At 48.2% G+C, this 24758-nt stretch overlaps 1 protein-coding gene across 3 annotated transcripts in view; it reads right to left on the bottom strand.

Moving 5' to 3' along the window:
• LOC309653327 (H(+)/Cl(-) exchange transporter 4-like) overlaps positions 1-24758 on the bottom strand; it is a 72133-nt gene that overhangs the window by 4759 nt on the left and 42616 nt on the right. For all 3 annotated transcript variants that reach the window (XM_082447926.1, XM_082447927.1, XM_082447928.1), the window contains 8 exons: positions 20920-21074; positions 16319-16418; positions 11907-12094; positions 4625-4831; positions 4438-4518; positions 2940-3485; positions 1196-1382; positions 81-479 (listed from right to left, as the gene is read on the bottom strand). In XM_082447926.1, coding sequence (XP_082304052.1) covers positions 81-479; positions 1196-1382; positions 2940-3485; positions 4438-4518; positions 4625-4831; positions 11907-12094; positions 16319-16418; positions 20920-21063 — 1852 coding nt within the window. In that variant the 5' untranslated portion in view covers positions 21064-21074. The remainder of the gene's footprint in view (positions 1-80; positions 480-1195; positions 1383-2939; positions 3486-4437; positions 4519-4624; positions 4832-11906; positions 12095-16318; positions 16419-20919; positions 21075-24758) is intronic.

Genomic DNA, 24758 nt, shown 5'->3' with positions numbered 1-24758 from the left:
CTCTCGAACCTCTTTGAGAATGTCGGGGCACAGGGGTGCCGTTCGTCTCCGTGAAGCGTGAGCCTCCCTGCTTTACTCACTTAGGGCGAGAATCAGCTCCCTCCTCTGGGCGAACCCGATGAGGCGCTCCGAGTCACTGGGGACGACCACGGGGAAGCCATCGTAGTCGGTCTCCTTGATGAGCGTCTCCACGTCCTCAACGGTCATGCTGTCCTGGGTGAGCACGGACAGCGGCGGCTCCCCCCGCCGTGGCCGCATGACGTGGGTGGCCAGCGTGCGGTGGGTGACCTCGTCCTTCACGTCCAGGAATGGGTACCCATTTAAGTGGATGTGGGCCTCGTAGATGCCTTCCTTCCCAAAGGCATCAGCCACCCACTTGCTGGTCACGGCCGCCGCCATCAGGGGCACGATGTACTCAAGACCACCCGTCAATTCAAACATGATGACCACCAACGACACCGTCATCCTGGTAACTCCACCTGCAACCAAAGGGAGGAATGAAATTGCAGGACTCGACCCCACACCCGCGAGAGGACATGAACTGTGCAAACTGACAAGCCGGCTCTACCCTCCCGGCACCTGTTCCGCGGAGACAGTCCTACACGGCGCCCAGGCTCAGACCTCTAGGATAGAGGCCAGTCTTGGTAAACACAGCCTCGCATCAGGAGCCGTAAGTCACATCTCACTGAGGGGCTCTTCTCCCGTGAGGGACAGCAAGTTGTCTATTCACCCAGGACCCGCCTTGCTTTTTGGTGAGTGGAGCCTATGTGGGCTCTGCAGGTTTCTGACTCAGCAAGCATTGCTCTCTACCAGAACCCCTCGAGCTGGAAAATTGTAGAGACTTTTAGGGGCTACAGACAGGAGACAGACCCACCCTTGCGTCCCTTGGTATTCAAGGGAAGAATCCATATCGACTCCCCATCTGCCCGTGAGCTTAAACCAGGGTTTCTGGACCTCAGCACGAGGAACATTTGAGGCCGGACCATTCTCCGTTGGGCGTGGGGGAGGAGTGTCCTGTGCACTGCAGGATGTTTAGCAGCACCCCTGCCCCACCCACTACTGTAGACGGTACAGCTGCAAGATGGTGGAGACCCCATCAGCCTGAGTCCCCGGATGACTGAGCGGAGAAAAGCCCTCTGCTACTCACATTACACACACACACACACACACACACACACACACACACACTCGGTACCTAGGCAGGCAGCGGCTCCCACCATGGCGTAGAGCCCTGGGGTGACGCAGTCTGCTCCGGGCCTGCACCAATTCCTGAAGATGATCCAGTCGTGGTGATGGTAAGCCAGTTGCTCCATGCCAATTCCCACCATCCTGCCTGCCATGGCCCCCACAGCCATGCTGGGGATGAAGAGACCGGACGGGATCTGCGGGGAGCGCAGGGGAAAGCAGCATGAGGGAAGGGGGCCCCTGTTCCCGCTGCCCCACCACCAGGAAAGTCAGGCCCCCTCGACAAGCTTGCATTTTGCTTTGGTCTTCAAAGGAGGGGCAACGCTTCAAAACATGGGTCAGCTGGGAAACCATGGGACCAGTGATTTCACCTGCTTGGTCGTATCTACTGTGACTTGGAGAGAATGCAATTTTACACTTTCATTTCCTCGCCTTCAAAAGCTGGCCTGGTTTGCCTGCTGTGGATTAAAGAATCTCAGAGAGAGATGGGGGGCAGGTCTGTCTTCCTAACAAAGTCCATTTTCCGAAAAGTATTCTGAATATTTTCAAGCCAGGCTAGATGCAGCAAAGAAATAAGACCATGGAAACTGAAAGGTCTAGGTAATAGCGTGTTTTATATTTTGCTGTGTGAAAAACATGTTCATTTCTCTAGTGATCAGACATTTGCTACAGAGCAGACTTGACTCTGTTCGTGGAGACTGCATGTGACCGCCGATCCTGACCGGGAGCTGCATTTATGTCACCCCTACCCCACCCCTGCCCCCCAGCTGTCATCAAGCTGAGGATGCAAGTGGATCTTTACCCAAATTCGAGTTAAGTTTGGATCCTCGGGTGTGATTTCTACAGTGTGAGACATTCCTGAGGAAATTGTTCCTTTCTGAGCACCCCTTATCCCCCTCATCTTTTAATCCCCTGTAACTTCAAAGCAGACTTCTCCCAGCAGGCACCAGAAGAAAATAAATCCCTTTGCATCAGAGACAGCCACCTATTTAATACCGTTTATCCTTCCTTGTTCTTAAGGCAAAAATTCAGGTTTGTGTTTGACCACTGCACCCAAGTACACAGATCCTCAGACTTTTTTTTAATATTTATTTTTTTGGCTGTGTCAGGTCTTAGTTGCGGTATGTGGGACCTTTCGTTGCTGCGTGCAGGCTTCTCTCTAGTTGTGGCATGGGGACTCCTGATCGCGTGGGCTCTGTAGTCTGCAGCAGGCGGGTTTAGTTGCCCCTCGGTATGTGGGATCTTAGTTACCACTAGGGATTGAACCTGTGTCGCCTGCACTGCAAGGTGGATTCTCAACCACTGGACCACCAGGGAAGTCCCTAGACTTTTTTTTTTTTTTTTTTTTTTAATTCGTAAGAATACCACAAAAAGCAACAGTCATGGAACACAAGGGGGTTCTGGAGGGTTGCCAGCGTTCTGCTCCTGGTCCTGGGTGCTGGTCACACAAGTGTGTATGTTTTGTGAGAATTCCCCAAGCTGTACACGTCTCCATATGAATGATATACTCCAAGCCTTAGCTTCTTCACTGGTAAAATGGGGTTATAAATCTCTATTCCATAGGCTTGCTGTTTATCAAAAGCGTTGTTTCTTGTTGATTAAAAGGATGTCAAGTGCCCTGCTCATGAGAACGTTCAGTAAAGGTCACCTCCCCTTTTCCCCCCGTCACAATCTTATTCTGGGGACTCGGGTGCTATCCCCAGAAGGACAGAGGTTGCCTCCCTCCCCTGACACCTTCCCTCCCCTTCACCTACCTTCATGCCAAAGGTAAATATGGTAATGACGATTTTGAAGATCAGCGCCAGCGCCAGCTGCCACATGGCCGTGCAAACGCCGACCCCGGCCGGCCGGTGGGGGATGTCGTCCACGGGCCGCGTCATGTTGGGGTCATTGATGTAGTCACAGAGCTGGGAGGACTCGAGGGCCCCGCAGTCATTGAAGAGCTCGGATATGAGCTCGCTCGTGCTGCGGCGCGTGTAGGGGTTGGGGTAGGCGACGATGGCAGTGATGGCGGTCACCGCGATGACCTCCAGCACCGGGTACTTCCCCAGCTTGGTGGTTTTGCGCCTCCTGCACCAGGCGATGTTGCAGCGGATGAAGAGGGTTCCCCACAGGCCCCCAAAGACCCCAAGCAGGATGAAGGGGAAGAGCCCGGCCATGTACCAGGGCGTGTGATACTCCACGTAGAAGAGGACGAGGCGGCTGTTCCCAAAGGGATTGATGGGTCGCAGCGTGAAGGCTGCCACCAGGGCCGCAAAGAAGGACCGCCACAAGGTCTTTAAGGGAAAGTAGTAGCTGACCTGCGACCAAGCAACAGGTGGAAAATCAGAGACCGGCGGCAGAAAGAGCCGCCCAGAGCCCCAGACCCACCTGCTGGCACAGGCCATAAAGTCACACTCAAGACCAAAGACGGGCGGTACTCACTTCCTCAACCTACGTGTGAGGATGGCCCAAATGCACTAACAAAGATAGTTAAAGGACTCTATGTCTACAATTGGAACGGACACTAGTCAAGGTGTGTTTGCGCTATTTTTTAAGACAAATGAGAACACTTCATCATCATTCTGTTTATAGCACAGAGACCCTCCTAAAAGAAAAGAAACCTCTGATTTGATTCTCCAGGCAACAGATCATGGGTTGAAACCCCTGGCCCAGCAGATGTATCTGGAGGGCACATGAGTTAAGAATGGTTTGTACGTTTTTAAATGGTTGGGGGAAGAGAGAATTATTTTGTGACACGTGAAATATTCAAAAGAACAAGACTTAGTGACAAGTGGTAATTACATAAATTTCAAACTTCAGCATCCATAGGGAAGGTCTCGTTGGAAGGCAGCCACGCCGTGCACGTGCGTGTTGTCTGCGGCGCCCTCCACGCTACAAGGGCAGAGCCCAGTGGTTGCGACCGAGCCCTGAGACCCGCAAAGCCTAAAATATTTGCTACCTGGCCCTTTACGGACAACGTGGGCCGACTGCTGGACTGGATCCATTTGGGTTGCAAAACATAAAAATGCTTCATTATGTTGTTTATGAAAACGAGAGGGGAGACTGCAAATCTCCCCCCAGAAATCACACTGGCAACTTTTAAAACAGGACTTGAAAACACGTATTTCATGGCGAACACTGCGGCTCCTTAATGAGCCGCAGGACTCTCTCAGCCCTCAGAGGGCTAGAGAGGGAAGCCTCCTGCCGCCCCGACCCCCGATGTGTTCCTCAGCGCTCAGAACCACGGGGCCCTCCGGTGCCCACGCTCACCTCTTCCAGACTGAAAAGCACACCCCCGATCGGAGCACCAAAGGCGACAGAGACCCCGGCAGCGGCCGCAGCTGACAGCACCTGCAAAGCAAAGAGCTCCCCGTCAGCCCGAGGCCTTTCCGGCAAATCAGCGGGTACTGGAGAGGCTGGAGAGGGCGGGAGGGCGCTTCATTCTGCACCTGCTCACCTCGCGCCTCTTGCCCTCGTTCTTGCTGTACTTGGAGAAGAGGCTGCTGAAGAAGTTGCCACAGCAGCATGCCACGTGCACCAGCGGCCCTTCCTTGCCAAGGCTCAGGCCCGAGGACACCACCAGCACCAGGGTGACAGTCTTGATCAGCAGGGTCCACTTGCCCAAGTAGCCCCTGACGATGAAGCCGCTCAGGATGGTCTTTATCTGAAACACAGGATGGAGAGCGATGGGGAGTGAGCCGCTTCAGCGCCACGGCTAGGAAAGTAACCTCTCCCTCCTCTGAGGAGCAGCTTTCAAACCGAGATTCGCTAAATCATATGGAAGACAGGCTGCTTTAGCTGTTAATTTAGCTATAATTTTATATTGAGAATTTGTATTAACGCCTAATTTTATATATTAATGGAACCCTGAAACAATTTCAATGCATAGTAAATCTTAATAATTCCAAGAGTAATGAGAGATCATAAAGAGGACTGAATAAGTAATTATCAGTCTCATTTTATTTATGGCATTTTATCATGTGCATTTTGCCCTCTGTTGTGTTGAAAAGACACGTGTATCTATTGATTTTAACTGTAAATTTTTCACTACTGAAAGATGGCCAAGATAAAGGAACATCTGGCCGGCTATGTGACAACGCAAATAGAACAAAATATCAATTTAACTTTAGATCCGGGTCGGCAAACTATGGCCCGTGGGCCAAATCCAGCCCACAGCCTGTTTTGTATGACCTACGAGCTAGGAGTGCTTTTAATGTTTTTAAATGTAATATGTAAACAAGACTACTAGCCTTTTAGTGAGACTAGTTCCTCAATTTTGCCTCTTGACTCACAAAGCCCAAAATATTGACTCTCTGCCCTTTATCGGAAAAGTCTGCCAACCCCTGACGCAGGCCAGGGGCATATGGGTGTTTACTGTCCAATTCTTTCAACTTTCCTGTATGTTTGAAAATATTCTTAATACAATATTGGAAAAAGAAGATGCTCAACATTCTAATAACGCACCCCTGGGGGATGTAAGGGTATCTGAATCCATGGCAACCCCTTCCCTTCCGTTGAATCTTGCCCTCTTGTCCTGAAAAGTACTTTGACTACAGGTAGAGCTGACTCGTGCACCACTTTCAGACCTGCGACGTTTTGTACACGCCAAATAATGGCTTTCTCCCTAAAGGTGCACGTGAATTTGCATAACGCTTTTAGAATTCAACGGGGTGTCAATCTCAGTGATTAACTTCATCTACTGGAGTCCTCTTCCCCCAAAACAGGGTTCTTCTGGATATGGAAGCATCTCCAATGGGTAAGTAACATTTTACCTTCAACCTCTCCCGCGACTGGCTGAAATGGAGTGAATGTTTACTGCCCAGCTAGCAATTTACAAGCCTGTAATCAGAGATTTATTAGACACTGAGTGAGTCAGCTAATGAAATTCATGGTCAGTATCCGTTTTCCCATTGTATAATACATAATGGGACAGCCTCAGCTCCTGTCACCGTCAGGATGTTTACATAACGTCAAAGAGCCTCCCAGTGGGCGCCAAGAGATCAGTTTCTCACGTAGCTATTACAATCCTTCTCCACCGGCACTCCGTGGCACCACCTGGAGAATCAGGCACCAGTGAGGACGAGGTATCCCCCCGCCCCGAGATCTGATGCAACTGGTCTGAGGTGTATCCTGGGCATAGGAGGTTTACAGCCTCCCCAGGTGATTCTAAAATGCAGTCCAGGTAGAGAAGCACTGCTCTCGTCCTGAGAAGAGCAGTACAGCTGTTCCTAATTCCTCTGTATTTAAGGGCGGTCCTGAAACGCTCTCTGGCATCATGTCACCTGTGATGATTTGGAGAGGGTTGTGAAGTGAACTAATCCTAGCAGTTTTACAGGGGGGTGACTGGACCATTTTCATCTCAGGAGTTCTTGATAGAGATCTGTTTCTTAATTCAAGGAGAAAGACCAACAGTGAGCAAGCGTGTGGGCATCCGTTCGAAAGCACTCACTAAGCTCCTTCCTAAAGGCAGACAAACTAGCAGTGGTTAAACTGGTCTTTAACTAGTGCTAGTGGGCCTATTTGAGCCTGTGCTCTGGGGATCTCAGATCCCTTTATTTAAGGGACGTTTTATTATGCCTGCCACAATCCTGCCCTTTTGTGTTGCCTAGAATAAAATTATCTACAATTTTTTGTCAGTTAGTTAATATGGATTTGGACCCCAGGGTACAGCTGAATAGTGTAATACCATTTAGAAAATTACAAGCATCTAAATTACCTGAGCCTTTGCCAGCCATGACATGTGGTGAATTGAACAATGTCAGAGGTATTTTGTAATTCTCTAAAATGACTTTATAAAATTGTCATGATCAAATTAGGGACTAAAGAAGGCAAATTCATAGATGCCAAAATCCAATCACTTGCTTTAATTTGGATCAACAGAGACTGAATCAAGCAGGGCTTTAAGGCGATGTATTGCAGCACATTTGTGACTTCATGGTGGTAACTTTAAAACCTCTCTGGCAAATAAATATTTGTGAAAGAGTTCACATTGTATAGAACTGAAACAGCAACTCAAAGTAAGTTCTAGGAGAATATGATTTCTTTTTTTTCTTTAATTTATTTTATTATTTATTTATTTATTTTTGGCTGTGTTGGGTCTTTGTTGCTGTGTGCGGGCTTTCTCTAGTTGTGGCGAGCGGGGGCTACTCTTCGTTGCAGTGCATGGCCTTCTCATTGCGGTGGCTTCTCTTGTTGCGGAGCACGGGCTCTAGGCGTGCGGGCTTCAGTAGTTGTGGCACGCGGGCTCAGGAGCTGTGGCTCGTGGGCTCTAGAGCGCGGGCTCAGTAGTTGTGGTGCAGGGGCTTAGTTGCTCTGCGGCATGTGGGATCTTCCCAGACCAGGGCTCGAACCCATGTCTCCTGCACTGGCAGGTAGATTCTTAACCACAGCGCCACCAGGGAACGCCCTAGGAGGACATGATTTCTTATACGGTCCACAGTGGTTCTATGAATGAAGCAGACAGTAGTAGAATCATCATTGCCCAGTTCGCTCTAAGTTCTGAAGCCCAAGAACTAGTGTGCACTTTTAAGTGTGCATTGTAGAGCATACAAAAGCATTTTTTACACAGAAAAAAAATGGTCTCTAAATTTGTATTTTTTTTTTTAATGTTTCAAAGGACTTTTTGACACTGGCTGGGACCTGGAACCCTCTGCTGCACTGCTGCAATGCTTGCACCTGGACAAACATCTATCAACAAAATACAAAGAAACTATAAGGGACTAAAAGTAACTGCATGCATGCCCAGTTGGGGCAAATTCTGGACAACAAGATACAAAGAGACCAAAGAGCCCCACTGCCACTTCTGAAGAGCGGGAGCAAAAGCAGGTCACTGCGCGTGCACCCTGCACTCAACACCACCAAAGGGGTGAGCAGACCACCTAAGCAACTCCTCTGGCCCGACCCCTGGACACACCCCTACCCTCACCACATATAAGGAACCAGCTCGCCTTGCCCCCCAGCAAGTAGGCCAGCAAAGGAACCTGTTACTTGTTCTCCCTCCCGGCCTGCTGCAGCTCAGGCCCCAATAAAGCTTTGCCTGAATTTCTTGCCTGGCCTCTGATCAATTTCTATTGATTAAGGAGGTCAAGAACCCTGGTCAGTAACATTGTCATCCAAAGTAATCTAAATGTTTCAGAAGCAAACATTACAAAGGATGAGTGATTTTTAAACTGTGCAGAAGTGCACTGCCTTCAAAGTTTGTTGCGACACTGCACGCCAGGAACAGCTTAAGGCAGATCACCTCCTATGATGGGAAGTGTATTTTCTAAAGATCTCATTTAGTATCTTTCCTGAAGTGTAGAACAGCCCTGTATCTCAAACTGGGTAGAGCTGTTTGCATGGTTAGTTGGGTTTTAACTGGAAGGACATTCTTTATATCCAGGAACTACTTATTTGCACTTACTTTTCACTCTGCCCCTCTCCTCCAAGAACTGGGGTAGGTATTGCACCCTTAGTTTAGGAAGTTCAAGCTCTACTATAATAACAGGGAAATTTTTCTACTACTGAGTCATAATAACCAAAGCTTAATTATAAGCTCTCCATTGGGCTCCTGATACTTGAAAAGATTATTGTGAACTCTTTTATAAATAGAGACATGAATCTGTTACATATTATATACGGCTGAAAGCATATTCATGTACCCACTACCATGTACCCACTACCAAGTTCAGGACAGAAGAGCAGGTACCTTTGAAAGCCCTGTGTTTGCTTCCCCAGTGGAACCTTCCTCCTCCCCCCTCCAATCATTCCCTTGCCTTTCTTAATAGCTTTAGCACATATGTGTATCACTAAACAGTATGCTTGTTTCATTTTGGCTGTTTTAGGGACTCTACAGAAATAGATTCTTACTTTATTTAGATATTCTTCTGCAACTTACTTTTTTCACTTGATACCGCTTTTTTGAGTTTTATCCACATCAATGTGTTCCTTGCGCTTTGTCACACGGGAAACAATGCTCAACTCAGTAGTTTATTCCTTTTGAGTTCAGCTGTCACAAATAAAGATGCCCGCTTTGGACGAAGACCAGGTCCAGCCAGCCACTCCCAGATAGAGTTCCCTGTCTGTCTACGAGCTGAGCTACGCATCTCTGGTTCTTGGAAGGGGAAGATGGTATTGCCGCCACATCTTTTATGGCTGCTTTAAATTTCCCACCAGTTCCCCACTGGCCATCTCCTTATTTTGATAGGCGGCTTGAGTCCAAAAGCGCCTGCTGTTGGGCATTGCGATCAGAAACCAAGATGCCAACAGTAATCTGTTCTTTTTAGTGTCCCGGGTGCCTTCGGTCTCTGATGTCCAATAAAACGCAGTCAGTTCTGCCTGAACACTTGTTTGGAAAAGGCAAATTTGTTCCAGTGTGATTCATGCCTCAGGGCAGAACTTGAGCATAATGCCAATTTCACATCTGTTTCTGCACAATTTCATCTGGGAGAAACACAAGGCAGAAAACTGCAGCTGCAAATCAAGCCGTGCAGGGATACACAAAATGCACACAGGCACACGTCTCAGAGGACTTCCAGCTCACGCATGCACTAGGGGAGTATTCATACATTTCTTAACCATTTAACGTGCGTCTAACTCTGCTACTGCTTTTATGAGGTTCCCATCTTTTTTATGTGTCACCAGTTGAAGTTTCTGAGTGCTGTGCCCCTAGCCCCATCTTCCCCACAAGCTCTGTGGTCTTGATGATGCAGTTTTGTGATTTTTAGGAATGCATATGGTGCCTTAGAGCAGCACTGGCTGTACCAAGGAAACAGGATGGTATTGCAGCTTATTTGTCAGGCTCCTGCAGCAACATGTTCATATAAACCATCCAAAGTTCAGCATGAAATAGTCTTTTTTTTTTTAATTTTATTTTTTCCTGGATCAAGACAAAGTTGAGCTTTCCTTTCGATGATCCTTTAATTACCCTATGTGGTGAGAAATCACACCCTATGTGGTGAGGAATACATTTCACCCAGTGAAAAATGGACTCTTTTGAGACTAAAAATAACATCTCACCCTTGCTAACAGTAATTCTTTGAATCAAAGTATAAGTCTTAGAAATGGCTGGGAAGCTAGACGGCCATATTTCCCTCCAAAGTAAGAGAGAAGAAATCAAACATGGTGCCCAGCCAATTCTGCCTGCCCACCTCCATCAACTCAAGTAGAGAATTTATTTTTTGGAAGTAATGGAGAGCACTGAGAACGTGTGAGATTTCAAGATCCTGGTCTACTTCTGAGATTTGAAGGAATTAATTTTCAACTCCACTGAGAAAGAGGTTTAGCAAATGGCAAAGTGCATTCCAAATGTCTTCAGCTGCATTAAGTCAATCAGGCAAGAGAGTGGGAGAGGGAGGAGGAGAATAAAGGGATTACGTCTATCTTCCAAGAAGAGTTCTAGCTTGAATGGTCCTCACATTACCCCTAATGTGCATCTTGGCAACTAACTCCCCCTCACCTGGGCTTCTGATCTGGCGATGACCCATAGTCATTGTGGTAACCACTGAATTTGGGTAGAAATTAACCCTTTACCCCAACTAAGGTTTGTATGTGGATCTGAAGTTTGGAGTGCCATGAAGGCAAGCGCCTGGTCTGTGCTTCACTGCTGCATCCCCTGGGCCTGGGATATTCCCATCACGGAAAGCCCACAAACATCCTCTGTAATGTGTTCCTAAGATGCATTGGAAGATGATAACTTAATCCACAATGAGACAGCACTTCACACCTGCTAGGAGGGCTATAATCCAAACCAGATAACAACTGGGGTCGGTGAGGATGTGCGGAAACTGGAACCCACATACACTGCTGCTGGAATCTCAAGTGGTGCAGCCACTCTGGAAGAGAGTCTGGCAGCTCCTCAAAAGGTTAAATATAGAGTTGCCATGTGACCCAGCAATTCCCCTCCTAGGTACCTACCCAAAAGAAATGAAAACATATGTCCACACAAAAACCTGTAGACAAACGTTCAAAGCAAAATCATTCATAATAGCACAAAAGTGGAAGCAACCCATGTTCCTTAGCTGATGAATGGAGAAATGAAATGTGCTCTATCCAGACAATGGAATGTTATTTGGCCATGAAAAGAAGTACCAATGTATGCTACGACACAAATGAACTTGAAAGACATTACGCTAAGTGAATGAAGCCAGACACAAAAGTCCACAGATTGTATGATTCCAGTTACATGAAATGTCCAGAACAGGGAAATCTGCAGAGAGAAGAAAGTAGATTCGTGGTTGCCTAGGGCTGGCAGACCTGGGGGCAAATGGGGAGTGACTGCTGATGGGTACAAGGATTCTTTGGGGGTGATAAAAAAAGTTCTAAAATTAGATTGGGGTGATGGTGGCACAGCTCTGTGAATATCCTAAAAGCCATCGCATTGTACCCGTTAATGGGTACACCCCACGGAATATGAATTATGTCTCACTAAAGCTGTTATTAAAAAATAGTAACATCTTTTCTTCTCAATCAGAAGGGATAAAAATCAACCCTATTTCTTCAGCATGATCAAGAAATCACTCTCAGTAAGAGAAATAAAGCCAAACAAAAGGCTTTAAAGAAAATACATACATCGTGCACATGAAATAGTGGGAAAGGATTTTCCAAGTGAAGTTTGAACCCTAGAGCTAGAAAAAGCCAAGCGGCAAGTGGCACTCGTAGTAGCCACGACGACGGTCAGGACAGACGCTGCAAGGCGAGAGCTCGGACGTCCCCCCGCACCAGCCACGGGGCTCCCAGCCAGGACCCGCCCCTGCACCCACCTCCGACTGTTTCACCAGCAGCTCCGACCACTTCTGCCACAGGGGACACTTGTCCCTGTCCTCAAACGTGGTCTCATTGGAAGTCCAGCAGCACTGCTCGTGGCTGTACCAGGAGGCCGACAGGCAGATGCCCTCCTTCAGGTCTGTCATCCAGTCGACGGCAAGATCGATGACCCCGGCCAGGATGCCTGGAAGAAGCAGCGAGAGCCACTCAGAGGGACGGCCGGCGTGGGCCAGGGCAGCACGTGCGCCCGGAGGGCCAGGCGGAGATGCCCGTGCCCCGGGCTGCCACGCACCCAGGAAGCCTCTTTCTTCAGTCTTGAGGTCACCTGAGCGAGTGGCAGGGCACCAGGTGTGGCAAAGGTGGTGCCCAGCCCAGTGAGACACAAAGGCCAACGATACGCTGTCCTCGGGGGGCTTTGATCGGGCGGGAGGGAGAGACCCGCAGCGCTGAGCCCACCGCAAGCCCCTGGGGCCGAGCGGCTTTCAGAACCCAGCCCTTCCGAATCTTAGAAACAGGGTACCTACACCCTATACATCATGTAACCCCCTCAGCGGCTTCTGGGGCAGGATGCTGGGATCACACACATGAGTATCCTCCAGGAAACCTGACAGTTCAGACAGAACGGAGACAAAACGATTTACAACAGCCTCGTCACCGAAATAAAGTTTTGCCACCAAATGGAGTCCAGCTTGAAAAATCTCACTTGTTAGAACTTTCTGGATTTTTAAAAAATTGTGGATAAAGGACAGAGGAGCTACATAAGTAAATAACTACTTTAAAGGCCGATAGAAGTGGGATAAAATCGAGTATGCAGTGGGTCAGAGAAGGCCATTTTAGGTCTCCTTCTAGAATAACACATTCCAGTCTTTTACAAAGGCAGGGAATACTTTTGGGCTACCAAACTTTTCACACTTTTACTGGATCCTCATTACAACATCAATTCCCCACCAGCATCAACACCAAAGGCAGCCATACGCCAGCCTCAGGCGACCTGGCCTTGCCACTCTCCTGGTTCCATCAGCAGTCGCCCACTGTTCTAGCCAGAACACCTGAATCCTCAGCAGTGCGCAGGCTCTGACCGCCGTTCCCACGTTTCTCTCCAGACTCCTCTCTCTCCATCACGAATCCCACACCCTGCCCACACAGTGTTCCTTGGCACACCAGGCCCTCCTCTCTGCACCGCCTCAGATAGCACTGTCCTCCCCCAACCCGGCAAGCTCCTATTTATCTTCCAGGTGCTGGCATTTATATCACCTCCTTCAGGAAGCCTTGCCTGATTTCCTAAGTCTGGGCTAAGTATACTTCCCAGGCATTCTCCCATCACCATACTTACCACATCCTGATATGATCAGTATTTATATATATGTGTATACACACACACACATCCCACACATGCACACACACACACACTCCAACTAGTCTATAAGGGTGGGGGGAGTCTCTTGTCTAGTTTGTGTGCCACGGTGGGGCTCAAACCAGGTGTCTAGACCCTGTGTCCCCTTTAAGTGGGCAAGGGCCATTGTTGTATTCATGTCAGGTACATAGCTGGAACTATATATCCATGTTGAATGAATGAGAGCAACAAACGAATGAAAATCATAAAACTCAGGTCCATCCATTCACTCAAGGGCTATTTATTGAGCACCTACTTACTACGTGCCACGTACTGTTCCACACCCTGGGGTAGAGCAGTGAACACAGCAAACTCAGGTCCCTGCCTTCATGGAATCTCACCTTGGGCGAGAAGACACTAGACTGAATAAGTAAGTAAATGAGGGGCTCCAACAGAAGGTGGTAGGTGCTAGAGAGGAGAATACAGCACGTTCCAGTGGCAGCCATTTCCTACAATGGTGCAGGAGAACGGTCGGACAGGTCCTCAAAAAGTTAAGCAAGGAGTCACCACCTGACCAAACACTTCCATTCCTAGGCATCTGCCCGCGAGAAATGAAAACATATACCCAACACAAGACATGTACGCAAATGTTCACAACAGCATATTCACAAAAGCCAAACAGTGGAAACAACCCATATGCCCATCAATTGCTGAACGGAGAAACAAAATGTGGTCCACCTACAATGGCAACAAAAAGGAATGAAGTACTGACACACGCGACAGCATGGATGAACCACGGAAACGTTATGCTGTAAAAGAAGCCAGTCACAAAGGACCATATGTTGTATGATTCCATTTTATGAAATGTCCAGAATAGGCAAATCTACAGAGACAGAAAGTAGATTAGCGGTTGCCCAGGACTGAGAGGAGGCTAGGGGCACTGGGGCTGATAGCTAAAGGGTAGGGAGGTTCTTTGGGAGCTGATGAAAATGTTCTAAAATTGACCTTGGTGATGGTTGCAAAACTCTGTGAATACACTAGAAACCACCAAGTTGTACACTTTAACTAGGTGAACTGTTTGGTATGTGAGTTATATCTCAATAAAGCTGTTACATACATACACACATACATACATATAGTGGGCGCGGGCGACGAGGCTCAGAGAGGGAGAGACGTACTTCTAGAAAAGGTGGTCAGAGAACACCTCAAGCAGATGACATGTGAACAAAAACTGCCTTGTGTGGAGCAACAGCGACACCCAGTGGTGCCTCCTGGTTAATGCCCTGCAGAGGAGCCGCAGCTTTTTGGGCCTCTCCGTCTTGGGCGTCAGAATATAATGTCTGGGCTGCCACTAAGGAGGTGACAGGACAGACAGTGGGACCCCTGGGGCTCGCCACTGGGGAACGGGAAGGCGAATGGGGCACTGTTCTGGCTTTTCCTTCATCCAGATCAAAAGAACACTTTAGCCACCTTCACTGCCAAGATCACCCCTTTCTTGCCTCCCTCCTATATTCACCTGCTGATGTGACCATGGGATCGCCCTTCTCCAGTGGTCCTCACCCCTGGCCGCACATTAGAATCACAGGGGAAAGGGGGCTTTACTCAGTGCTAGGGTGTCATCTCCAGGGGTACTATTTAATTGAAGCCTGGGCAGCAGCATTTTTTTTTTAATTCCCCAGGTGATTCTTCCTGAAAGAACTGATGGAAATCGGATTAACAGTGAAGCCCGATGGTCGGTATCTGACTTGTTAAAGACAGCCCGACAGGGCTCTGAGATCAGTTGATAAATCTACGCTGTGTGACTCCAGCAGGATGCCAAGACATCTACTCTGATTCCTTCATTTCCCGTACTCATCCCTTCTTCCCAGGAGCCAAGAATAACACAGGGTACAGTTTTATAAATCTATTCTAAAGAAAGACATCAAAATTAGCAGCAGACTACCCTCCCCGCCCCCCGCCACCTACCTTTAAAGGTCTTCATAGAGCCAAACGAATGGGTGGCAAAACGCCGTATGTCCATGAACTCGAATTCCCTCCCAGCACTGCTGCCAATATACACCGGGCGCGCCGCTGGGAGGGGAAGGACAGGGCGGGGGGGATGGGCGGGCAGCTGCGGTGACCGGAAGGAGAGGACTGCCCCTTCAGCTCTCTCCTGGGCCCTTCAGGACAGGCAAGGCAGAGGGAGTCCCTCCCTGGCAACCAAGCCCCTCCTACCATTGTAGATGTAACGAGTGACAGGGCGGCCAGAAATCCAAGTCCTCTAATCACAAAATCTTACTCTATGCCCCGCAGGTGCTCTGCAAGTATGTACTATATTCAACCTGTATAGCACAGCCATTCTCTAATCAGTCCTATCACCACAACTAGCGTGTTACTACAGGCAGGGGGGTTTTCTTAAGGGAATCTCTTTAGCATGATCAAATTTTTTTTCTTCTTAGACATTAACCTTCACAGCCTCCTAAAAGGAAGTAAGTTTCAGGAAACAATTTCCACGGAGGGCTGGTGCACTTGCTATTAAAAGGGGAGGTGTCCCCTCCAGATACTCCTTCGTTCACTCTGGAAACAGCTACTGCTCACAAACACGGTGTTGGGATTATACAAATGAAGGACACGGAGTCCCTGAGGGCCAGAACAACCCACGGGCTGGAGGTACCTCCCCCGGGCCGACCTCAGACCCTGTGGTGTCTCGCGTTACTGTGAGCGTCTCTCGATGTTTACAGTTCATCTCAGGGCCTGCCGGTGTTAGTAAAGGCCAGTCTCATAGGATGTTTTATTTTTAGAGATCAACATGTTCCCGTCCTTTCTCGCCTTCTACGTGGCCAAGTACTACAGAATGTGAAATGTGTGCTTTCAGTAAAATCCAGCATGGCAGTAAACCTCTGTACAGTGTGGAAAGGGCCAACCCGCTCTCTCGGTACCGCTCTCCAATGACCGCACCTGGGCCCGTCCGTGCCTTGGGGCCTTCTTGCTTTACTGATGATAGATTTATGTTAAGTGCATCGTCGTGTATTGTGCTCTTAGGTATTTGAAGGAACAACCCCCTCGCATGAAGGACAAGAGAAACGCCCCACGTACCCGCCAGCAGGCCGATGAGCAGCATTACCGCCCATCCCGACCAGGCGTCCAGCAAGCTCTTGATGAATTCCCATATGGACTCCTTGCTCTTGCTCGTTATCTAGAAACAGAAAGGCATCGGAGTTGACGTGGATACACCTTCCAATTCATGCTTCCTTCTCTGAAACTGTTTCCTCAGGACACACGGTGATTGAGAAAACGAATATAATGAAGCAACTAGACTGCCACTTACGTGATTCTTTCAGTTACCTAGCACAATGGTTAAATGGGCTTTCTAGTTCACAGACCTATAAAGATGCCATAATAGTCTCCAAAGAATCCAAAAAAATTCACTTAATTAAAAAAACCTCACTAAGTGTGATTTGATCTTTGACTATTTCAAAGCCATTCTGAAGGAAGACATCACTTCAGTGTCACCGTTTTGAATACAAATCATTATTTTAGCTTAAATCATAAGGTCTGTTCACAAAAGACCCTCTTCGACAAAGACTTCATTTCCTTCTTTCATTTTCCAGGCTACATGTTAACAACAAGAATGAACTTACTTTCTCTTTCTTTCTTCCTTCCTTCCTTCCTCCCTCCCCCACTCCCTCCCTCCCTCCCTCCCTCCCTCCCTCCCTTTATGGCTGCGTTGGGTCTTCATTGCTGTGCGAGGGCTTTCTCTAGTTGTGGTGAGCAGGGGCTACTCTTCGTTGCGGTGCGTGGGCTTCTCATTGCAGTGGCTTCTCTTGTTGCGGAGCACGGGCTCTAGGTATGCAGGCTTCAGTAGTTGTGGCTCGTGGGCTCAGTAGTTGTGGCTTGCGGGCTCTAGAGCGGAGGCTCAGTAGCTGTGGCACACGGGCTTAGTTGCTCTGCGGCATGTGGGATCTTCCCGGACCAGGGCTCAAACCCGTGTCCCCTGCATTGGCAGGTGGATTCTTAACCACTGCGCCACCAGGGAAGTCCCAAGAACCTTTTTTTTAATTTAAGTATAATTGATTTACAATGTTAATTTCAGGTGTACAGCAAAGTGATTCAGTTATACCTATATATATATATTCTTTTTCAGATTCTTTTCCATTATACGTATTACAAAATATTAAATATAGTTCCCTGTGCTATACAGTAGGACCTTGTTGTTTATCTATTTTATATATAATAGTGTATATATGTTAATCCCGAACTCCTAATTTATCCCTTCCCCACCCCGTTTCCTCTTTGGTAACCATAAGTTGGTTTTCTATGTCTGTGAGTCTATTTCTGTTTTGTAAATAAGTTCACTTGTACCATTTTTTTAGATTCCACGTATAAGCAATATTATATGATGTTTGTCTTTCTCTGACTTAACTTCACTCAGTATGATAATCTCTAGGTCCATCCATGTTGCTGCAAATGGCATTATTTCATTCTTTTTTATGGCTGAGTAATATTCCATTGTATATATGTACCACACCCTCTTTATCCATTCCTCTGTCAGTGGACATTTAGGTTGCTTCCATGTCTTGGCTATTGTGAATAGTGCCGTTAGCTTTGTGCAGTGGCAGTATCACAGCCAATGAGGTTTATCCAAGGCGTGATTACTGCTAATTGTAAATAGCGCTGCAATGAACATTGGGGTGCATGTATCTTTTTGAGTTAGAGTTTTCTCTGAATACATGCCCAGGAGTGGGATTGCTGGATCACATGATAACTCTACTTTCCATTTTTTAAGGAACCTCTATACTGTTCTCCATAGTGGCTGTATCAATTTACATTCCCACCAGCAGTGTAGGAGGGTTCCCTTTTCTCCACACCCTCTCCAGCACTGTTGTTTGTACATGTTTTGATGATAGCCATTCTGACCGGTGTGCGGTGATACCTCATTGTAGTTTTGATTAACAGCAAGAAGGCTGAATGAGCCAGTCTGGATCACGCTTTCCAGGCAGATGGTTACATCTAAACACGTTGTAAGAGGACCCCTTTGCCTCCCTGTGTTAACAGAATCCTACATTCCTGAGATCATCATTCCCCTCATGACCCTTTAGAGCAAGGGCTGGCAAACATTTCCTGTAAAGGGACAGAAAGTAACTATTTTCGGTTGGGCAGGTCAGATGGTCTCCGTGGCAACTACCGGACTCTGCTGCTGTAGCACAAAAGGAGCCATATGGAGCATGCGCATGCGCGGGCGGGGCTGCGAGCCAAGGAACCGGTGCAGAGCCGGACACGCGCTGCGCTGGATTTGCCCGAGGGCCACAGTCCACGACCCCTGCTCTGGACGGAAGGGTGCCCCAGCTCCCCCGTTCCTCCAGGTCGGAGCCAAGCGGCTGCGTCAGCTTCTCGACGCTACCTCGCTCCCTACACATCTCTCTGCCTCCTTCCCTGTCAACCTGCGTGAAATGATGCGACACAGTCACACTCTCGACGGCACTGCCCCCTCAGCGCACCCTCGGAAGCTGCTCTCCCTCGGTCGCCGACAGCCCCCTCGCGGCTGCTTCGTCTCCGACTTGACCCCGCCGTGGAGGGGGCCCCGTCCTCGCCACTCTCTCCCCCTTTCACTTGTGGCCACTCTGCTGGCTGCCCTCCTTCACCTCTACCTGCTTCTTCTAAGCATCAGTCACTGACCCCCAGCCCGCCCCCCGGAACCCGCTAAATCTTGGCACTGCTCCGGGGCCCAACTGCTCCTGACCCCTCTCTCTCCAGACCCAGGCCACCTGGGCCGCTTCTAAAGCTTCAGCGCCCACTCGCACGCCAAGGACCCCCCATGCTCCACCAACAGCCCTGACCCTGCCCTTGAACTGCACAGGGTTCTCTCGCCTGCCGACCACCTCCAGCCACAGGCTGGACAAACGGCTCAGACTTACAGCGCCTGAAACCGAACTCAGTGGCCTCCCCCTGAAATCTGCCGCGTCCCTTTTCTCCCCTCTCGTCATCCAAGGCATCACCCTCTTCTGACCACAGCCAGGGCGTCATCCTGGCCCCACTACCCGCCTCCATCCTGGCAACGGCTCCTGTGAAGGATCTGGACCCCAAGCCTCTCTCCGTCGGCACTTTACTGCCCTCTGACAGATCTTCGTCCTCTTTCTCCTGAGCTCATTTCCAAGCTTCCTGTTTCTCCCCTGGCAGTGCATCTCTCTTGTATCCTGTGGCCATGAAAAAGAAATCCAGGGCTTTCCCGGTGGCGCAGTGGTTGAGAATCCACCTGCCATTGCAAGGGACACGGGTTCAAGCCCTGGTCCAGGAAGATCCCACATGCCACAGAGCAACTAAGCCCGTGAGCCACAACTACTGAGCCTGCACTCTAGAGCCCGTGAGCCACAACTACTGAGTCCGCGTGCCTAGAGCCCGTGCTCTGCAACAAGAGGAGCCACCGCAACGAGAAGCCCATGCACCACAACAAAGAGTAGGCCCCGTTCACCACAACTAGAGAAAGCCCACGCGCAGCAATGCAGACCCAATGCAGCCAAAAATAAATAAATAAACAAACAAATAAATAAATAAATAGGAAATCTAGGGACTTCCCTGGTGGTCCAGTGGTGGAGAGTCCACCTTCCAATGCAGGGGACGCGGGTTCGATCCCTGGTCAGGGAACTAAGATCCCACATGCCACAGGGCAACTAAGCCCACGCACCACAACTACTGAGCTCACATGCCTCAGCTAGAGAGCCCGCATGCTGCAAACTACAGAGCCCACGCACCCTGGAGCCTGTGAGCCACAACTAAAGAGAGAAAACCTGCCCACCACAACTAGAGAGAAGCCTGCGCGCCGCAAAGAAAAGATCCCGCATGCCTCAGCGAAGATCCTGTGTGCCGCAGCTAAGACCCGAAGCAGCCAAAAATAAATTAATTAAATAAATAAATAATAAAATAAATCTTAAAAAAAAAAGGAAATCCAAACTCCTCTTCATGTTCTACTCAGTCGTTCCCAGTGCGGCCCCATCGCCCACGTGGCCGGACTCATCTCTAGTCCTCCCCTTCCGTGAATCTGCCACCAAACCTTAGAGCTCCTTGAACTGCCTAAATGTGCCACAGTCTTTCATGCCTCTGTGACCTAAAAAAGAGCCACTCCTGATAAGAATCCTTTCCCCTTCCTCTGCCTGGCAAATTCTTAGTCATACTTCAAGACCCCACTGAAATCTCACCCTCTCTAAAAACTCCCTCCCTAACCATACCTCCTAAATGATCCCACAGCACTTGATACATAACTTTACTGCAGCCCATAAAAATATATATTGATTGCCTACTAGAGGCCAGGCACTGTAATATGTGCTTTCATACACACACAGCCCCATTTAATCTTCTGGTATAATTAACTCCATCCTTACAGATGAGAAGGTGGGGTCCAGAAATGGCACCCCAAAAGTCAGCCAGCCTAAAGGTGTCAAAGTCAGGATGCACCCGATCTGTCTGGTTCCAGAGTCCCCTCCTTGCCCTCCACACACCTCTGTATGACACCGCCTTCCACCCAAAGCACCTGGTATTATAATTACCTATCCACATCTCTGCCTCTCCCACTAGCTCTTCTCTTCTCTAGAACCTAGCTCAGCACATGACACATGAACCCAAGCTCTAGCTCAGTGACTGTCCAATGAAAGCATGGCCTCCAAAGGGATTCCTCTCAAAGTATCCTTATGAACAGCATGTACCTTTCTGTGTCTGTCGGTGTCCCGTGACTTCTCCCTCAGCCAGTCAATGGTGTGGAAGTCCCCATATGTCCCCACACCAGGGAATGGCCCGTCAAGGAAATCCATCAGGTTTCCAGAGCCACTCATCGCTGCTGCATTGACCATGCTACTTACACCTGGGAGAGAAAACCTGTCGTTAAAAACGTAAGCAGAACATCTGCACAGACCTGGCAGAACAATCCACGTGTGCTCTTTTCTTGTACAGGAAAGACATTTCAGCATAGGCACCTCTGCTGTGATGAAAGATACATATAGTCTGTCTTAGCACAGGCTGCTATAACAAAAATACCATAGATTGGGTGGCTTATCAACAACACATATTTATTTCTCACGGTTCCGGAGGCTGCGAAGTCCAAGATCAAGGCACTTAGAGATTCAGTGTCTGGTGAGAGCCCACTTCCTGGTCCACAGATGGCCATCTACTCACTGTGTCCTCGTCTGGTGGAGCACTCTGGGGTCTCTTTCACAAGGGCACTAATCCCATCCATGGGGGCTCAGCTTTCATGACCTCATCGCCTCCCAAAGGCCCCTCCTCCTCCTACCATCACATTGGGGATTAGGTGTCGACATATGAATTTTGGGGAGACACAAACGTTAATTTCTCTTTTTTAACTTTTTATTTTATATTGGAGTATAGTTGATTAACAATGTTGGATAGTTTCAGGTGTACAGCAAAATGATCCAGTTATACATACACATATATCTTTTTCCAATTCTTTTCCCATTTAGGTTGTTACAGGATATTGAGCAGAGTTCCCTGTGCTATAGAGTAGGTCCTTGTTGGTTACCTATTTTAAATATAGCAGGGTGTACATGTCAATCCCCAACTCCCTAACTATCCCTTCCGTCCACCCTTCCCCTCAGTAACCATAAGTTCGTTCTCTAAGTCTGTGAGTCTGTTTCTGACAAATGTTACTTTCTTATTATTTGTGGTAGTTATGTGCTATAAAGTCACCATGGCCACCGAATTAGTGAGTACTAAATCACCGTCCCCAAGAGAAATACAGGGTTAGGTTCCTTTGAGCCTCCGGTCACATTTTCATCAACCAATCGATATACAACCTTGTTTTGTGTGTTTCTGTTTAAAGACACCTTATCAAATATATGTCGTTGGTTCATCCACACTGAACTCACAGCCAACAGCACTGTCACTCACGCTGCAGGAAGCTTGTCTAACACATGTATTTTCTCCATAAGGCCCAGCACGGCCTTCCTGTGCTTAGAAACACTACAGGCACTCCTGCCCTGCATTTCAAGGCCACTGGAAACAGCAAAATTACCAATAAAAAAAAAGCACAAAAATGCGAAAAATATGGCACTAAAGAGACTGTGAAAAGAACACTTGTTTCTGGTCTGGGAACTGAAACAAGACAGCAGAGCACCGATTTCTCCAACCTCAGCTAGGATCGTGCATTTCTGGCAACTCAAACCTTTTGAGTCTCTGCAGTGCACTGTGCGAATGACCGGGCAAGTGCCCCACGTATTGCTCTGGATGTTACAAATACGTTTTAGTGAGCAGGCAAATTCACAAACACGGAACCGCTCATAATGAGGGTCAACTATATCCATTTCTGGAAAACCTCACATTCTGCAAAAGCGGGGCATCAACATGAGAGGCCTGGGGGAAACAGGGTTGAGGCATACCACTCAAAACCAAATCATTGTAGTCAAACCAGTAACCGGTTCTTCTGGGAGATAAAGCGGACCACTGAGTCAGACAACCTCTGTGGTTGTCACTGCGGATATTCAAGATGTACAGCAACAGCAGAGTGAAAATGCTAAGACTTAAACTCACTGGTGGGAGGCAAGGTGACCCACAGAGGGAGTGGTCCTCTGCACCGGGGGTGGGGGGGATGCCATGGGGATAACAAGGAGGCAGGACAACCTGCCACGTGAGCCATGCTATGGTCTGAACGTGTGTGTCCCCCCACCCAAATTCATACATTGAAATCCTAACCCCCAAAGGATGGTATTAGAAGGTGGGGTCTTTGGGAGGTGATTGGGTCATAAGGGCAGTACCTTCAAGAATGGGACTAGTGCCCTTATAAAAGAGGCCCCAGGGAGCTCCCTTGCCCCTTCCACCGTGTAAGGACACAACGGGAAATCTGTGACTGGAAAAAGAACCATCACCTGACCACGCTGGCACCCCGATCTCAGGCTGCCAGCCTCCAGAGCTCTGAGGAATAAATGTCTGTTGTTTATAAGCCAACCAGTCTGTGGTATTTTGTTATAGCAGCCCGAACAGACTAAGACAAACCAAGAGCCATGCCAGGCTGGCAGCACACTGCCCCGGGCAAGCAGCCCTGAGTGCGGGCCCTCACTTCTAATCTTCCTTAAAATACTGTCAAAAGGGTGCCTGCTGCCAGGGCAGTAGCAAAGTGGAGGATTTCTTCCTTTCCTGCCTAAGATAACAATTCCACTCACATTATTCTGCCTCCACTTGTCTGGAAAACAATCTCAAATAAACCAAGACATCTTCCATGTTAAACCACCATCAGAACCTGATTTACAGATCACATCGGAAATAATCTGACATGGAGGAAATGCTTTGCAGTAGGACCAATGCTCACCACCAGTTAGCAAGAAAAATAATACACTCTTACAAAGACAAGAGATTGGAATGAGCACTAAATCAAAATTTCTTTGGCAAAGAGCATGGAAATCTGAATTACAGGACGGGAAACACAAAAGCGCCAGAATAAGATGGTTAAAGAAGTGAAAGGTAGTTATTAAAATATTTGAGCATAGACTTCTCTCAATTCCTTTATGTATTTTTATATCTGGAGGACTCAACCACGACCTGATAAAACTGCATTTTGATCAAATTGAAAAGTTGCTACAGGAAAAGTGGAGCAATCTCCTTACAAGCAATAAAATGGCCATAGTTATTGATTTATTAACTGTCTGTGCAACTTTGCTACTTTAAAACTTTAAAAGTTTGAAGTCTGAGCCAGGCCAAGCTGAAAACTATACCCACTGATGAATGCTCAGGGAAGAATCATATTGCATAAGTCAGTATCAGCCAATAATAAAAGGGAAGGAATAAAATTAGAAAGCAAAGATTTCATTTTCATTTCTAGAAAAACAAGATGGTAATAGCCTTGTATTATAGGCGGCAAAAACGATCTCTGATGGGAAAAAGAAGATGGCAGGCTGCTGACCCACAATGGGTAGCCCGCGTAAGAAAAACCAAGCCAGCAGCTCGAAGAATTGCAGAGACTTGAACAGTCTATTAAAAAGTTCATGTTAGGGGCTTCCCTGGTGGCGCAGTGGTTGAGAATCTGCCTGCCAATGCAGGGGACACGGGTTCGAGCCCTGGTCTGGGAAGATCCCACATGCCGCGGAGCAACTGGGCCCGTGAGCCACAACTACTGAGCCTGAGCGTCTGGAGCCTCTGCTCCGCAACAAGAGAGGCCGCGATAGTGAGAGGCCCGCGCACCGCGATGAAGAGTGGCCCCCGCTCGCCGCAACTGGAGAAAGCCCTCGCACAGAAACGAAGACCCAACACAGCCAAACATAAACATAATAAATAAATAATAAATAAAAATTTAAAAAAAAAAAAAAAAAAAAAAAAAAAAGTTCATGTTAGAGAGAAGAAGATGGCGGAAGAGTAAGACGCGGAGAACACCTTCCTCCCCACAGATACATCAGAAATACATCTACATGTGGAACTGCTCCTACAGAACATCCACTGAATGCTGGCAAAAGACGTCACACCTCCCAAAAGGCAAGAAACTCCCCACGTACCTGGGTAGGGCAAAAGAAAAAAGAAAAAACAGAGACAAAAGAATACGGACAAG

Source organism: Balaenoptera physalus, assembly GCF_965194825.1.
Source record: "Balaenoptera physalus genome assembly, chromosome: Y".
NCBI lineage: Eukaryota > Metazoa > Chordata > Mammalia > Artiodactyla > Balaenopteridae > Balaenoptera > Balaenoptera physalus.
The sequence above is the reverse complement of the archived record's forward strand: the minus strand, read 5'-3'. Positions and strand labels throughout refer to the sequence as shown.